Here is a 16,679-nt window from a genome sequence, read left to right as displayed (position 1 = left end):
TAAGGACATTGTGAGGTACACGGTATCTTTATATTGGCCATGTAACACACATGAGAAAAATGAAAAACACAGTAGCTTTCCTAAGATTACGACAGACATTGAGGAGTATGCAGAAAAAGTAAAATTCTCTCTTTTTAATGATTTTATGAGTGTATTGAAGAAATGAAATATAGACAAGTAAAAAGTCAGATTATTAAAAGAAAAAGAATACAATTCTATAAAGGTAATTTACTGATTGAGTACTTATTGAACAATGCAGACTGAAGTGTTGTAAGACTGGCTGAGCAAGTAGACATGGCTAGAGTTGTCTACAAGGGAGAAGGAAGAAGAGTACATGTCTGAAGGCTGGGTAGGAACTAGGTACATAAAAAGACAGAAATATTTCATGTAGAAAACAACATGGACAGTTGAAGAAAATGTGAATATAGATCAAGGACTTACATATTTTCTTCTGTCTCACATCTAAGATATAAAAGGTACAAAATTAACTTCAATTTAGGAAGATTGGAATTATTGACACAGGGTATTTTGAGTGCCAGCTTGCCAGCTGGAGACCTTCATGGCTGGCAACGCCCCTGTTCAGGGCTGCACTGGGCTCCAGGCTCGCCAGGAGGTACCCTGCCCCCTTGGCCTGGCAGGCTGCGCTTGGCTTGCACTCTGGCTGGATCCCACACTTGCTGCAGGATATGTGCTCAGCCCGTGGCTGGGCCGGGTGTGCTGTGACCTGCTTCTATCTTGGGCGTTGGCGTCTGGATGAAGGGAATGTGGTGGCACCTAAAAAACTTGGGGACTCCAGCGACCCTGAAGCCCCAAAGCGGGTGTTACAGCAAGTTAATAGCTCTTTCGGTCCTGCCCAATAAACGGGGCGTGTGGTGCCCAGTGGCTCTCTCTCCTGTTGCTTCGTGAGTAGGAGGGGAATGCTACAGGTCTACAGCTCTGTCTGTACTCACTGTTGGGTGAGTTCCAAGTTCTTGTCCCACATCCAAGAAGAAAGAGGTTGTACTGACAGCTGGCAAGTGAACAAGGCAAAGAGTTTTACTGAGTGACAAAACAGCTCTCAGTGGAGAGGGTACCCGAGATGGGCTGAAGTCAGGTAGTCTCCCCCACCTGCAACCCCCCACCCAAAGGTGGGCAGTCCCCAAATATGGCTGAGTCTGGAGCTTTTATGGGCTCAGAATGAGCAATTGCATGCTGATGGGTTTGTGAGTATGCAAAAAAGGCTTTAAAAAGGCACCACTCAAAGATGGGCACAACACTATAAAAAACCAATTAGGGAAGGGTAAATATGTGTAAAGTAGGTGAAAGGTGGGGATCAATCAGAGGAAAGTGCACCAAATGGAAAGAGACATTCTCAGTTGGTCTGTGGATTTATCCAAGACCTGTAGCTTGGCTTTCAGGCTTTAAACTGTCAGGTTTGAAGGTTGGATTTCACCGGGACTTGCCCCTATCTGCATAGGGATTTGTCTGCCTCCTGCTGCTATCATTATTACAGCATTATATATTAAATACAATTTACTTTTTACTAGGTTTGTCTGTAAGGAGTGTGTGTTGGCGAGGTGACCACATTCTAGTTGGAACACAGGACAGTGAAATTTTTGAAATTGTGGTGCAAGAAAGAAATAAACCTTTTCTAATTATGCAAGGGCATTGTGAAGGTGAACTTTGGGCACTTGCTGTCCATCCTACTAAACCTTTGGCTGTGACTGGAAGTGATGATCGTTCAGTCAGGTAAGCAAATTATAAAGTAATTCCATAGGCTGGGATGTATCCTTAGATAAACATAAAGAAAACATGGCCGGTCGCAGTGGCTCATGCCTGTAATCCCAGCACTTTGGGAGGTCAAGGCAGGTAGATCACAAGGTCAAGAGATTGAGACCATCCTGGCCAACATGGTGAGACCCCATTTCTACTAAAAATACAAAAGTTAGCTGGGCATGGTGGCAGGCGCCTGTAATCCCAGCTACTCGGGAGGCTGAGGCAGGAGAATCGCTTGAACTCAGGAGGTGGAGGTTGCAGTGCACCGAGATCGTGCTGCTGCATTCCAGCCTGGCAACAGAGTGAGACTCTGTCTCAAAAAAAAAAAAAAAAAAAGAAAGCTTAAAATACTCTGATTAAAACTTTAGTAGCTCATGGTATAACAAATGAACATAAGTAGTAAGTACTGAAAATTAATAGAATTATTAGTAATATGTTTTCTCTTATAAATATATGGAGTTTGTTCCCTATCAGAATGTACAGAACTACTTCCTTCTTTTTAACAGGAATATAATATTTCACTGCATGGATATACTGTAATTTATTCAACTAATCCATTACTGATGGAAGATTAGTTTCCTCCAGTTTTGTGTATTTTATAAATACAGGGCTTGCAATGAATATCATTATACATTTGTCATTTTGTACATGTGTGAATATCTCTGATAAATGTTTAGCAGTAATCAAAGGATGTGCGTATTTTAAATTTTGATAGATAAGGCCTTACATAGAGGCAGCAACAATTTATACACCTATCGTGAATATATTGCCAGTGCCTGTTTTCTCACACCCTTAACAGAACTAATTATAATACCAAAAGGTGAAAAATGATACCTTGTTATATTTTGAAAATGTGTATTTCTCTTATATTGAGGGTTGTTGGTATGTTTTTATATGTTTAGAGGACATTTTTTTCCTTGACCTGTTCAAATCCTTTGCCTATTTTCTATTAGTTCATAGATCTTTTTCTCTACTTGATTTTTTTTTTTTTTTTTTTTTTTTGAGACGGAGTCTCACTGTGTCTCCCAGGCTGGAGTGCAGTGGCGTGATCTCGGCTCACTGCAAGCTCCGCCTCCCGGGTTCACGCCATTCTCCCGCCTCAGCCTCCCAAGTAGCTGAGACTACAGGCGCCCGCCACCACGCCCGGCTAGTTTTTTGTATTTTTAGTAGAGACGGGGTTTCACCATGTTAGCCAGGATAGTCTCGATCTCCTGACCTCGTGATCCACCCGCCTCGGCCTCCCAAAGTGCTGGGATTACAGGCTTGAGCCACCACACCCGGCCTCTCTACTTGATTTTAAATAAGATCTAATGATATCTGTCTATATATTAAAGAAATTAGAAACCGTGTCTGGGATAGTGGTTCTCAAAGTGTGGTTCCTTGACGAGCAACATCAGCATTACCTAAGAACTTGTAAGAAATGCATATTCTCAGGCCTTTTACAGGACCTAATACCAGAAATTGAGCAATTTGTGATTTCAGAAGCCTTCCAAGTGACTACAATATACTCAAAAGTTTGAGAACCACTGATCAATTTTAGGAGTTGAAATTTGTTTCCCCCAATTTGTCTTTTTTTTCTCCCTGATTTCATCTGTAAATATTTCAGTTTGTATCTTTAAAAGATATCTCAAACATCACCACAATACTCTTATCACATAGTGTTCTCTATCTAGCTGGTATAGAAATTCCCGATTGTCTCATAAAATATTTTTATGATTTCTTAAAATCAGGATCCAAATGAGCTTCATGTATTGCGTTTGTTGGTATGTCTTTTCAGTCTCTTTTATTCTACAGCTTTCTTCCTTCCCTTTTTGTTGTTCTTACAGTTTATTCAGGGTTTCCCACATTCTGGATTTGGCTAATTGCACACCCATAGTGTATTTTAACATAGTCTGTGTTCTTTGTGTCCTGTAAATTGGTAGTTAGATTTAGAGATTTGATGAGATACAGTTATGAATTTTCACCAAGGATATTTCCTAGGTGGTGATGTACTCCTGCTTGATGGTATGTAATGTGTAGTCTCCGTTTTTTCTGGTAGCGACCATTGATGATGATTGTCTAGGTCAGTGTTTCCCGACCTTTTTTCATTGTCACTTTCTTACTTTTTTTTTTATTGATCACACCCTCACTTTGAAATTTTAAGACCATAGACAACTGTGTATCTCTTTTTGTATTGTGGCCCCTTAAGAGAACACAAACCATTGTGTAATATTTAAGATATTTTACCCCTAAGAATTCATTTTTACCCCCTTTCATGAAATATTACCCCCGTTGAGAATACATGGCCTAAGTCTATCATTTTAATAAGTGTTTCAAATGGTGGCATTCTAATACTTATATTTACCACTCATTATTCATTTGTTAGCTGTAGTATTTCTATAAAGAGAATTTCTTCTCATCAATTATTTATTTATCCTGGGTATAATAAAAGCAGAAAAGTGCTTAATTCTTTCTGTATATTTACCAATTTAAAAAAGTTAAGTGGTTCCCTAGAATCCTTTCTATAAACTTTCCACATTTCTTGCCATTTTTTTCTGTAGGGTTGTTGATCTTTTTCTCCTTTTACTTTTAGTAGCTCTTTATATATTATGGATGTTAACTCTTTGCCTATAATGTAAATTGCAAGTAATTTCAATAGTTTGTTACTTGCTTTTTCTTTTTTTTACTTCATGTAGGTTGTTTTAGGTAAGTAAAAATTCTTGTTGTGTTGTTATTTTTTATATAGCTGAATTTAGGATTCTATCATAGAGAAATCTTCCCAAAAATTATTTTAAAAAAATTTTCAATATATTCTTCCGGTACATTAGTGGTTATATTTTTATGTTTAACTCCTAATCTATGTAAAGCTTCCTTTAGTGTAAGAAGATGACCTAATTGTTTCCAGATAATTATTGATGTTTTTTATGGTATGCTAATCAGTCATGCCATTTACTGTCATTGTGCCAGTCTATTTTTGGGGTTTGGAAGATGGCATAGGTCATATGTCTGTAAACTTACTGTGGGGACTACACCTTACTCTGTGCTTTGCTAAGAACTATTCATAATCCTTTCATTGTAGAACTGCTATTACCAAGTGCTACCTAGCTGCTGCCAATAGGACAACTGTTTCTTTAAAAAGTAATTGTTCAGACTACTGTTTCTGTTATTGGTGGCCAGTTTATTTGGAATAAAACAACTTCCAATGAAAACAACTAAAGATGTTAGTTAAAATGTGTAAATCACCTTAAAACCTTCCTAGAACTGACAAGATAATGAGGAGCTATCCAGCCAATTTGTGAAAGAAAATGGGCATCTAGGGGGTCATTGTGCCAAAGCTGCTTTTTGCCCTGAAGACATTTTTCCTTTGGGTAAACTTGACCTTTGTTTATGGCTTTCTCTTGGAGCACAAGGGACAGACAAGACCGAGCATTTGCCAAAGGAGGATAGTCCAACATATGCTGCTAAAGCTATAAATTAAGCTCCAAAAAATATCTGCTGCAGATTTGTGTGGGAATGGAGACCTCACTTCCTGTTTTAAGTTTTGATAGCACAGGAGTATATCAAGCAGCTTGATATTGTTATTCAAATAGCATTAATTGTCCAAATGACTTTACCACAATAAAGTTTCACATTACATTATGCTGCTTTTGCCTTATAATTTTAGGTTGAATTCATTAGGTAACAGTATTGAGTCTTCAGTAGAAGCTAAGTTCCAAATCCATTCAGTGTTTAATAATATCGCTAGAACCTGGGAGGCAGAGGTTGCAATGAGCTGAGATCGTGCCACTGCACTCCAGCCTGGGAAACAGAGCCAGACTTCGTCTCGAAAGAGAGAGAGAGAGAGAGAGAGAGAGAGAGAGGCAATTCTTCATAATTCAGAAAAATTTCAATCTTGATTCTGAGATCAGAAAATCAATAAAACTTTACCACTGCTAAGCCATTTAACTGCTGTGTTAGCGCAAGTCAGGATTTTCTACTTGTGTATCTGGCAAAAATTCACAGAACTGACAGTGGTTAGTTAAATCCACAGGAGCAAATGAAGTTCACCATTAACGCTATTGGTTAAAAAAAACAAGAGACAGTCTTATTTTTTTCTTTGCTAAGTACGTGCTAAAGAATAATACAATGAATACGCACAGGCTTTAAACCCCTTACATTTTCATAATCTGTAAATTTCTTTAAGCCATTTTTTTCTGTACCTATTTTTTCCCACCATCAGTTAGTTATAATTCATCTTAGCAGATTCCAATTTAGGTTGTATTGAATTAGTGTTTTCTCAATGATTTTGAAAATATTCTTGTCTATAGTTGTTTCATGCAGACTATTCATGAAAGCAAATTCTTGTCACTTCACACTTGGCATTGACTCCTCAAATAAACAATTGAGTAGTATCTGTAACATCTGTTAACCCATCAAGAATCAAGGAAAACCACTCAAAATTATTTATCTTGTTTTTAAATTATTGGTAGTGTTCCCAATATTCTCAACTTTTGGAGCAACTGTTCTCATGGAAAGGCTGTAACAGTCTTAAGTCTGTTTTCTCTGGACAGATTTCTGAAGCTGCTGCAATTCAAAATGATTTACCATTTTCATTACCAATAAGTAGCTTTCCTTGCTTGGCTAACAGATCAACCACTCAGAAACTTACTTCTCTTGCAACCTCATTGTATTTTTAAATTTGTAAATAAATTCTGTCATGAGATATTCTGTTTTAAATTTTCTAATTTTTCTGAGCTTACCTGTGAGTTGGAAAAATTGTGATGAGTGCTTAGTCTGATAATTTATATTTGTATCCTTTTAGCACAGCTACAGTGTCATTGCATAATAAACCTAATGCTTTGCCATCTAATTCAATAACAGTATAGCCCATGCTCAACTGTGCCTTAAAAATGTAACATTCTAAGTCCCATATGAATATACATTGGTAAACAAAAATAATAACAAAATGTTACTATATGGTAGTACAGATAGCCCTCAAAATTTTGACAAGTTGTAACTGTGTCACTGAAAATTGTAATGTACTGAGGAGCAGTCCAAAGTGATGAGAGTGTATCATCTCTTTCCCAATATCTCAACTCTGCCTCTGTAGTGTGATATAAAGACAGTATGTAAGCCATAGACAATATGTTAAAAAAACAAAAACAAACAAACAAACAAAAAACAGGACCGAGTGTGGTGGCTTATGCCTGTAATCCCAGCACTTTGGGAGATGGAGGCATGTGGATCACATGAGGCCAGGAGTTCAAGACCAGCTTGGCCAACATGGCAAAACTCTGTCTCTGCTAAAAATAAGCCAGGCATGGTGGCACACGCTTGTAATCCCAGCTACTCAGGAGGGTGAGGCACAAGAATCGCTTGAACCTGGGAGGCAGAGGTTGCAGTGAACTAAGATTGCACCAGCACTCCAGCCTGGGCGACAAAGTGAGACTCTGTCTCAAAAAAAAAAAGAAAAAAAAAACCAAATAAGTATACACCTATACTTCCATGAAACTTTATTTACAGACACAGAAAGTAGAATTTCAAATAATTTTCTTGTGTTTCAAAATTTTATTAAAACATTTTTTTCAACCATTTAAAAATGTAAAAATTATTCTTAGCTTTCAGACTGTACAAAAATAGGCAGCAGGCCTGGTTTGGCCCACAGGACATGGTTTGCTGTCCCTTGTGGTAAGAGCGTAGAATGTCACCAGCAAATATCATATTTAATGTTGAAGTATTGAAGATTTTCCTTTGAAATCAGGAAAAAGACAGTTATGCTCATTTTCACCATTCTGTTCAGCTATAGACTAGAAATCTTGGTCAATATAGTAAGGCCAAATGTGTATATGTATAGCATGTATATGTATGTGTATATATATGTACGCATACACATACACACACACACAGATTGGAAAGGAAAAAACAACTGCCATTCTCAGTTGGTTATATATATGTATATGATGTGTTTATATATATAGAAAAATTCAAAGGAAAATAAGATGAATTACTGGAATTGAAAAGAGAGTTTAGCAAATTTTCTGGATATGAAAACAATATACAAAAATAGTTTTTCCTATAAACTAGTAACAATTTTAAAAATATAAAGCATTTAGAAAATCTACTTAGTTTTGGTGATCTTTTTCTAATGTCTTGGGGTAGATGCCTATTCATTAAATTGTAGCCTTTGTTTATTTATAATGTAGTTATTCTTTGCTATTTTTGGGGAGATTCGTTCCAGGACCCCCTGCAGATATCATAATCCGTGGATGTTCAAGTCCATTATATAAAATGATATATAATTTGAACATCCTCCAAAATACAGTTACTCTTTGAACAACACAGGTTTGAACTGCATGGGTCCACTTACAGGTGGATTTTCTTCCACCTCTGCCACCCCGAGATCATAAGACAAGCCTCTCCTCTTCCTCCTCCTTAGCCTACACAATGTGAAGATGATGAGGATGTAGACTTTTATGATGATCCACTTCTACTTAATGAATAACAATTATATTTTCTCTTCCTTATGATTTTCTTAATTATGTTTTCTCTAGCTTAATTTATTGTAAGTATGCAGTATTAGTACATATAATGCACAAAAGTGTATGTTAAACAACTGTTTGTGTTATTGATAAGACTTCCAGTCAACAGTAGGTTATTAGTAGTTAAGTGTTTGGAGAGTCAAACGTTAGACATGGCTTTTTGATGGCATGGGGATTGGTGCCTCTAACTGTTGCATTATTCAAGGTTCAACTGTACTTTAAATCTCTAGATTACTTATAATACCTAATACAGTGTAAGTGCTGTGTAAATAGTTGTTATACCATATTGTTTAGGGAATAATGACAAGAAAAAAAGTCTGTACATGTTCAGTACAAATGCAGCCATCATAGGCCTAACTACATTTTCCATCCATGGTTGGTTGAATTTGTAGTTGAAGAACCCATGGATACAGAGAGCCAACTGTATATGCATTTAAAGCTCCCAAAAGTTCCTCCTAAGTACTGTTTCAGCCATATTTCACAAGTTTTGATTTTAAGCAGTTTTATAACTTACTTCAAAATAGTAACAAATCATTAAGAATTCATCTTTGTCTTTGTATTTTAGATTATATGGAAGTATAATTCTTAATTTTCAAACAATGGGTATCTTCTACCTATCTTTTTTGTTGTTGATTTCTAGCATTGTGGATTCTGAATTTGGATAGTTTTAAACACTAGACTGTATGTACATAAGGATATATACACGTGTGTCTACACACACACTCTCTCTCCCTTTGGTCAGGATAGAAACAACCTACCTAAAAGTGAAAGAATCAATGTTACTGCATTGTTTAAAAATGCATTGTATTGGCTCGGTGTGGTGGCTCACACCTGTAATCCCAGCACTTTGGGAGGCCAAGGCGGGTGGATCACCTATGGTTGGGAGTTCGAGACTAGCCTGACCAACTAGAGACCAAACCCGTCTCTACTACAAATACAAAATTAGCCAGGCGTGGTGAGATGCATGCCTGTAATCCCAGCTACTTGGGAGGCTGAGGCAGGAGAATTGCTTGAACCCGGGAGGCAGAGGTTGCAGTGAGCCAAGATCACACCATTGCACTCCAGCCTGGACAACAGGAACAAAACTCTGTCTCAAAAAAAAAAAAAAAAAAAAAAAAAATTGCAGTGTATCACACTACAGATGCAGAGTTGAGATGTTGGGAAAGAGATGGTACACTCACATCATTTTGCACTGCTCCTCAGCTTATTACAAATTTCAGTGACACAATTACAACTTGGCAGAATTTTGAGCGCTATGTGCATTACCACATGGTGACATTATTATTTATCACCAGTGCATACTCATCATGTTGAAATAAGAGGAAAAAGATAAAATTGGACTTCAAATGTTACATTTTTAAGGCACAATGGAGTATGGACTTTACTGGTTTTCAATTAGATGGCAAAACATTGTGTTTATTATGCAGTGACACTATAGCTGTGCTAAAAGGATACCAAAACAACAACAACAAAATGTAGCCAGGTTGGGTGGCACATTCCTGTAGTCCCAGCTTCTCGTGAGGCTGAGGCTAGAGGATCGCTTGAGCCCACAGGGTCAAGGTTATAGTAAGCTATGATCACGCCACTGCACTCCAGCCTGAGTGACAGAGTGACGTGATGTCGCCAAAAAAATTAAAAGCAAAAGATTCTATCAACTTCTGTCATTTAAGCATGAACAGTTCCCATTTTCATAGTTAAGAATTTCTTGCCACAAAACAGATAGTTAAGATATCTAGATTTATCTTAAGATGAGATTATTATTTTAACCAAAATATTTTTATTAAAGTATGCATTAGCTAACTATTCTTTTTTTATTTTTAAAATTAAATTTTACAGGATATGGAGCCTAGTAGATCATGCATTAATAGCAAGGTGTAATATGGAAGAACCAATTCGTTGTGCAGCTGTCAATGCAGATGGAATCCATCTTGCCCTTGGAATGAAGGATGGCTCATTCACTGTACTTAGAGTAAGGTATGGTATTAGGGTAGAAATAGAAACACATAGTAATTTGCTCTTCAGTGATACAGAATATATAATGCTTTTTGTTTTTATCCATTTATCCTTTTCTTTTCCCCTTCTTATTAATATATCTATTTCAGATATTAATTTCATGAAGTATAAAAATATATTTATAAAAGTAGCTTTGTCTGAAAAATAAACTCAGAAACCTTGGTTTGGAGGGTTAAGAATGCTTAATAGATCAATGGCTAAAATTTTGAGCTATAAAATTTGGGTCCCAACTACTTTTTCCTGTTAGTATAGATTTTTAGTAATGATCCTTTGCCATTTAACAAGCTGAGGCTGTTAAAATGGGTTAATTTTGTTGTTGTTGTTATTGTTGTTGTTATTATTTACAGCTTTATGCTTTAAAAAATGCTTCCATCTCTTCTTTTGTTTGAGCAATTAGAAAAATTTAAAGAATTGGTAAAGCAGTTAACATTTTGTGTTGAATTATAGATAGATAAATTCAATTGAATTCTATGTAGCCAGTAAGAAATTTGCTGTAGATCCACACATGTTCACAGGATAAGTACTTATGAAGTCTTTCTTCTCTGCCTCAGTGAATGGTAAGATCCTTCGCTCAGTTGCTCAGTTCAAAAACTATTAACACGGTTCTCTCTTTTGCCTCCCCTATGTAGTTAATTCAAGAGTTCTGGAGAGTCTACTTCCGAAATAGCTCTCAAATTAATCTCGTTCCTTCTGTTCTCACCATTGTACTCTTGTGTAGGCTTCTGTCATCTACTAACTGGATTGGTGGAACAGCCTCGTAGCTGATCTTCTTACCTCCTGTTTTGCTTCCCTCAAGACCTTTCTTCACTCCACAGTGATGGTGATTCCTTTTCAAACATGTTTGTGTGCTTTCCTCTTGTTTCTAAAGTATGATAAAGGCTTTGTACTGTCCTTAGGATGAAGCTCATAATCCTTCACATGGTATGTAGTGCCCATCTTTCCAGCCTATTTCTCAGTACCCCAGTTTCTTTCATCTATAGGAAACTCCTTTCCTATATTACCGTGCCATACAGTGTATCTTCAAAACTTATTCACTCATTCTAACTGAAACTTTGTACTCTTTAACCAACATCTCCCCATTAGGACAGATACATTATGTTTTCTTGTACTTCTGAGTTTCTACACATGCTGATTCCCCTTTCTCAGACCGGTTTTTATAATGAGATATGCTGAGACTTTTCTCTTAAATTAACATTGTTTATTGTGGTAAAATATATAAACTTCACATTTCAAACATTTTTAAATGTAAAATCCAGTGCCATTAAGTACATTCACATTGTTGTGCAACCATCACCACCCTCTAGCTTCAGAACTTTTTCATCTTCCCAAATGGAAACTCTGTACCCAGTAAAAAATAATACCCATTGTTCTATCTCCTAAGCCCCTGACAACCATCATTCTACTTTCTGGGTCTCTATGAAAGACATAATTTGACTACTCTAGGTACCTCATATTTAAAAAAATATGAATATAACATTTGAATATAAATTAAAGCTTTTTCCCCAGAGCTCTATAAATATGTCATATTACTTTATTTTGTCATGCTGAAACAGCTTCTTAAACAGAGATGAAAGACTATGAAACCTCCCTGTTGGGCTATCCATACTATTATAATTTGGGCACTGATTTGATCATTGATTCTAGAATCTCTGTAACTATCATCATCTAAGATTAAACGTCTGTTCTTTTTCTCATTGGTTGTTTAATTTCTTTGGAGGCTGCTCTTTAGTTTTGCAGGTTAGAAATATTAGAAACACCTGGTCATTACTTATGAATAATAATTAATATTCATGATCAGCTTCATTTTTTCTTGTCTGTAAGAACTGAAAGTATTGGAAGTGCTGGAATTGGAGTGCTCACTTATAGAGGTTTTACAAGAATTTAAGATGCATGTAAAACACTTAAGAATTCCTATCATATAGCTGGTATGCATTCAAAAGTAGTGATTTTTTTTAGTTATACATTTACTTGCTCTTTCAGTTATTGAATGCAGTAGACTGGCTGAAAAGGTATTTATTCCTAATAAGGCTGTATTTTAGCACCTGAATCCAACTTGCTAATAGTATTGAAAGGGTTATTCTGATTATTAAATGCCTTTAAAGGTGAACCACAAAATTCTAACTCAGAAAATGGTCTTCTTAATCCATCTGAATTTACCTGGTTACTATTTCTTCTTGATTTGCTTTGTATTCTCCGTATGGTAAGGCAGGATTCATTACTAAACATAACTTTTTTTTTTTTTTTTTTTTTTTTTTTTGAGATAGAGTCTTGCTTTGTCACAAGGCTGGAGTACAGTGCTGCAATCTCGGCTCACTGCAACCTCTGCCTCCCAGGTTCAAGAGATTCTCCTGCCTCAGCCTACCGAGTAGCTGGGACTACAGGTGCGCGCCACCACACCCAGCTATTTTTTTTTTTTTTTTTTTGTATTTTTAGTAGAGATGGGGTTTCACCATGTTATCCAGGATGGTCTTGATCTCCTGACCTTGTGATCCGCCTGCCTCAGCCTCCCAGAGTGGTGGGATTACAGGCCTGAGCTACCGTGCCCGGCTCATAACATATTAAAGTACCTGCACCAGGAGTGGGGTTGATGTTAGAGTTGGAAGAAAATAGAATGAATTAGAATCTCACATCATGATTCTTAAATTAGTATATAAGATGGTGTGCCAGGGTAAAGCCACAGTATCTTCTTAAAACTTATCTTTTCTTCATAATAAAAACTGTTAACAATTTTAAAAGTATTTTGTAACCAGTCTGCCTTTTTAAAAATTTATTTTTGTGTACCCCCAGCTTCATTAAGGCATAATTAACGAAAACTGTATATATTTACGAAATACAACATGAGATTTTGGTTATACTTTGTGAAATGATTACATCAAGCTAGTTAATATATCCATCACCTCACATACTTAACCACTTAAAGGGTGCGAACATTTAAAATTTGTCTTAGCAATTTTCAAGTATATTCTACATTATTATTAACTCTGATCACCGTGCCATACAGTATATCTTCAGAACTTATTCACTCGTTCTAACTGAAACTTTGTACTTTTTAACCAACATCTCCCCATTTCCCACCCGTACTCCTAATCCCTGTTAACCACCAATCTACTCTCTGCTATGTTTGACTTTTTTAGATTCCAGATATAAGTGAGATCATGCAGTATCTGTCTTTCTCTGCCTGGTTTATTTCACTAAGCATAATGTACACCAGGTTCATCCATGTTGTAGCAAATGACAGGATTTTCTTCCTTTTCTAAAATTATTTTTAAAAATTTTTGTAGAGCCTAGGCCTCACTATGTTGCCCAGGCTTGTCTCAAACTCCTGGCCTCAAGCAATCCTCCCGCCTAAGCTTCTGAAAATGCTGGGATTATAGGCGTGAGCCACTGTGCCCAGCTGATTTTCTTCCTTTTTAAGAATGAATAGTATATCTATTTCTTTATTCATTCATACACTGATGGACACTTAGGTTGGCTTGAGGGAAGGGGTGACATGAGTAATGTAAAACTGTCTTTCCCCCCTTCTTCAAATATGTCTTTCCTTATTGCTGTGTTACACACAGATTCTATAATCTCTCACCATGTTTTCTTAGCTCTTATGAACATATTTTTTATTTTAATTTTTATTTTAAGTTACAAGGTACATGTGTAGGATGTGCAGGTTTGTTACGTAGGTAAACATATGCCATGGTGGTTTGCTGCATCACCTAGGTGTTAACCCATTTATACCGGAGGTTGCAAATTTTTTTTTTTTAAATGAAAAATCAGACCTTGGCAATGACCTTGAGCTGTAAGATATAAATAATTCCCACAAGCTTGGCATTCCAGTAATGGAGCACCAGGCATAAATGGTTTAGCTCAGTATGCATTAGCTATTTTTCCTAATGCTCCCCCTCCCCCACCCCACCCCCTGAAAGGCCTCAGTGTGTGTTGTTCCTCTCCCTGTGTCCATATGTTCTCATTGTTCAGCTCTCACTTATAAGTGAGAATATGCGGTGTTTGCTTTTCTGTTCCTGCATTAGTTTGCTGAGGATAATGGCTTCTTGCTCCATCCTTGTCCCTGCAAAGGACATGATCTCTTTCCTTTTAATGGCTGCATAGTATTCCAAGGTATACTTGTACCACTTTCTTTATCTGGTCTATCATTGATGGGCATTTGGGTTGATTCCATGTCTTTGTTATTGTGAATAGTGCTGCAATAAACATACACATGCATGCATCTTTGTAATAGAATCATTTATATTTCTTTGTGTATATACCCAGTAATGGGATTGCTGGGACAAATGGTATTTCTGGTTCTAGATCTTTAAGGAATTGCCACACCATCTTCCACAATGGTTGAACTAATTCACATTCCTGCCAACAGTGTAAAAGCATTCCTCTTTCTCTTCAACCTCACCAGCATGTGTTGTTTCTTGACTTTTTAATAATTGTCATTCTGACTGACATGAGATGGTATCTCAATGTGGTTTTGATTTGCATTTTTCTAATGCTCGGTGATATTGAGCTTTTTTACATACGTTTCTTGGCCACATAAATGTCTTCTTTTGAGAAGTGTCCGCTCATGTCCTTTCCCCACTTTTTAATGGGGTGGTTTGTTTTTTTCTTGTAAATTTGCTTAAGTTCCTTGTTGACTCTGGATATTAGACTTTTGTCAGATGGATAGATTGCAAAAATTTTTTCCCACTCCGCAGGTTGCTTCTTTGCCCTGATGATAGTTTCTTTTATTGCACAGAAACTCTTTAATTAGATCCCATTTGTCAATTTTTGCTTTTGTTGCAGTTGCTTTTAACGATTTCATCATGAAATCTTTGCCCATGCCTATGAACTGAGTGGTATTGCCTAAATTTTCTTCTAGGGTTTTTATAATTTTGTGTTTTACATTTAAGTCTTTAATCCTTCTTGAGTTAATTTTTGTATAAGGTATAAGGAAGGGGTCCAGTTTCAGTTTTCTGCATATGGCTAACCAGTTTTCCCAGCACCATTTATTGAATAGGAAATCCTTTCCCCATTGCTTGTTTTTGTCAGGTTTGTTGAAGATCAGATGGTTGTAGATGTGTGGTCTTATTTCTGAATTCTCTATTCTGTTCCATTGGTCTATGCATCTGTTTTTATACCAGTATCATGCTGTTTTGGTTACTGTAACCTTGTAATACAGTTTGAGGTCCAGTAGCATGATGCTTCCTGCCTTGTTCTTTTTGCTTAGGATTGACTTGGCTGTACGGGCTCTATTTTGGTTCCATATGATTTCTTAAGTAGTTTTTTTTCTAATTCTTCGAAGAATATCAGTAGTAGTTTAATGGGAATAGCATTGAATCTATAAATTACTTTGGGCAGTTTGGCAATTTTCGTGATACTCATTTTCCTATCCAGGAGCATGGAATATTTTCATTTGTGTTCTTTTTTATTTCCTTGTGCAGTGGTTTGTAGTTCTCCTAAAGACGCCTTTTACTTCCCTTATTAGCTGTATTCCTAGGTATTTTATTCTCTTTGTAGCAATTGCAAATGGGAGTTCATTCATAATTTGGCTCTCTGCTTGCCTGTTGTTGGTGTATAGGAATGCTTGTGACTTTTACACATTGATTTTATATCCTGAGACTTTGCTGGAATTGCTTATCAGCTTTAGAAGCTTTTGGGCTGAGACGATGGAGTTTTCTAGATACAGGATCATGTCATCTGCAAACAAAGACAATCTGAATTCCTCTCTTCCTATTTGAATACACTTTATTTCTTTTTCTTGTCTCATTTCCCTGGCCAGAACTTCAATACTGTGTTGAATAGGAGTGGTGAAGAGAGGACATCCTTGTCTTGTGCCAGTTTTCAAGGGGAATGTTTCCAGCTTTTGCATATTCAGTATGATATTGGCTGTGGGTTTGTCATAAACAGCTTATTATTTTGGGGGATGTTCCTTCAATACCTAGTTTATTGAGAGGTTTCAACATGAAGGGATGCTGAATTTTATCAAAGGTGTTTTCTGCATCTATTAAGATAATCATATGGTCTTTGTTTTCAGATCTGTTTATGTGATGAATTACGTTTATTGATTTGCGTTTGTTGAACCAGCCTTGCATCTCGGGGATGAAGCCTACTTGATTGTGGTGGATAAGCTTTTTGATGTGCTGCTGGATTCAGTTTGCCAGTATTTTATTGAGGATTTTTGCACTGATATTCATCAGGGATACTGGCCTGAAGTTTTTTGTTGGATCTCTGGCAGGTTTAGGTATCAAGATGTTGCTGGCCTCATAAAATGAGTTAGGGAGGAGTCCCTCCTTGTCAATTGTTGGGCTATTTCAGAAGAAAGGGTATCTGCTCCTCTTTGTATTTCTGATGGAATTCAGCTACAAATTCATCTGGTCCTAAGCTTTTTTTGGTTGGTAGGCTATTTATTAGTGCCTCAATTTTAGAACTTGTTAATGG

General features: G+C 36.7%; 1 protein-coding gene across 1 annotated transcript in view; it reads left to right on the top strand.

The window, feature by feature from the left end:
- EML5 (EMAP like 5) overlaps positions 1-16,679 on the top strand; it is a 192,335-nt gene that overhangs the window by 55,205 nt on the left and 120,451 nt on the right. The window contains exons 7-8 of the mRNA XM_015144346.3: positions 1,527-1,728; positions 10,089-10,226. Of these exons, the coding sequence (XP_014999832.2) occupies positions 1,527-1,728; positions 10,089-10,226 (340 nt within the window). The remainder of the gene's footprint in view (positions 1-1,526; positions 1,729-10,088; positions 10,227-16,679) is intronic.

The sequence above is a fragment of the Macaca mulatta genome, chromosome 7, assembly GCF_049350105.2.
Source record: "Macaca mulatta isolate MMU2019108-1 chromosome 7, T2T-MMU8v2.0, whole genome shotgun sequence".
Lineage (NCBI taxonomy): Eukaryota > Metazoa > Chordata > Mammalia > Primates > Cercopithecidae > Macaca > Macaca mulatta.
This window is presented reverse-complemented; position numbering and strand designations above follow the sequence as displayed.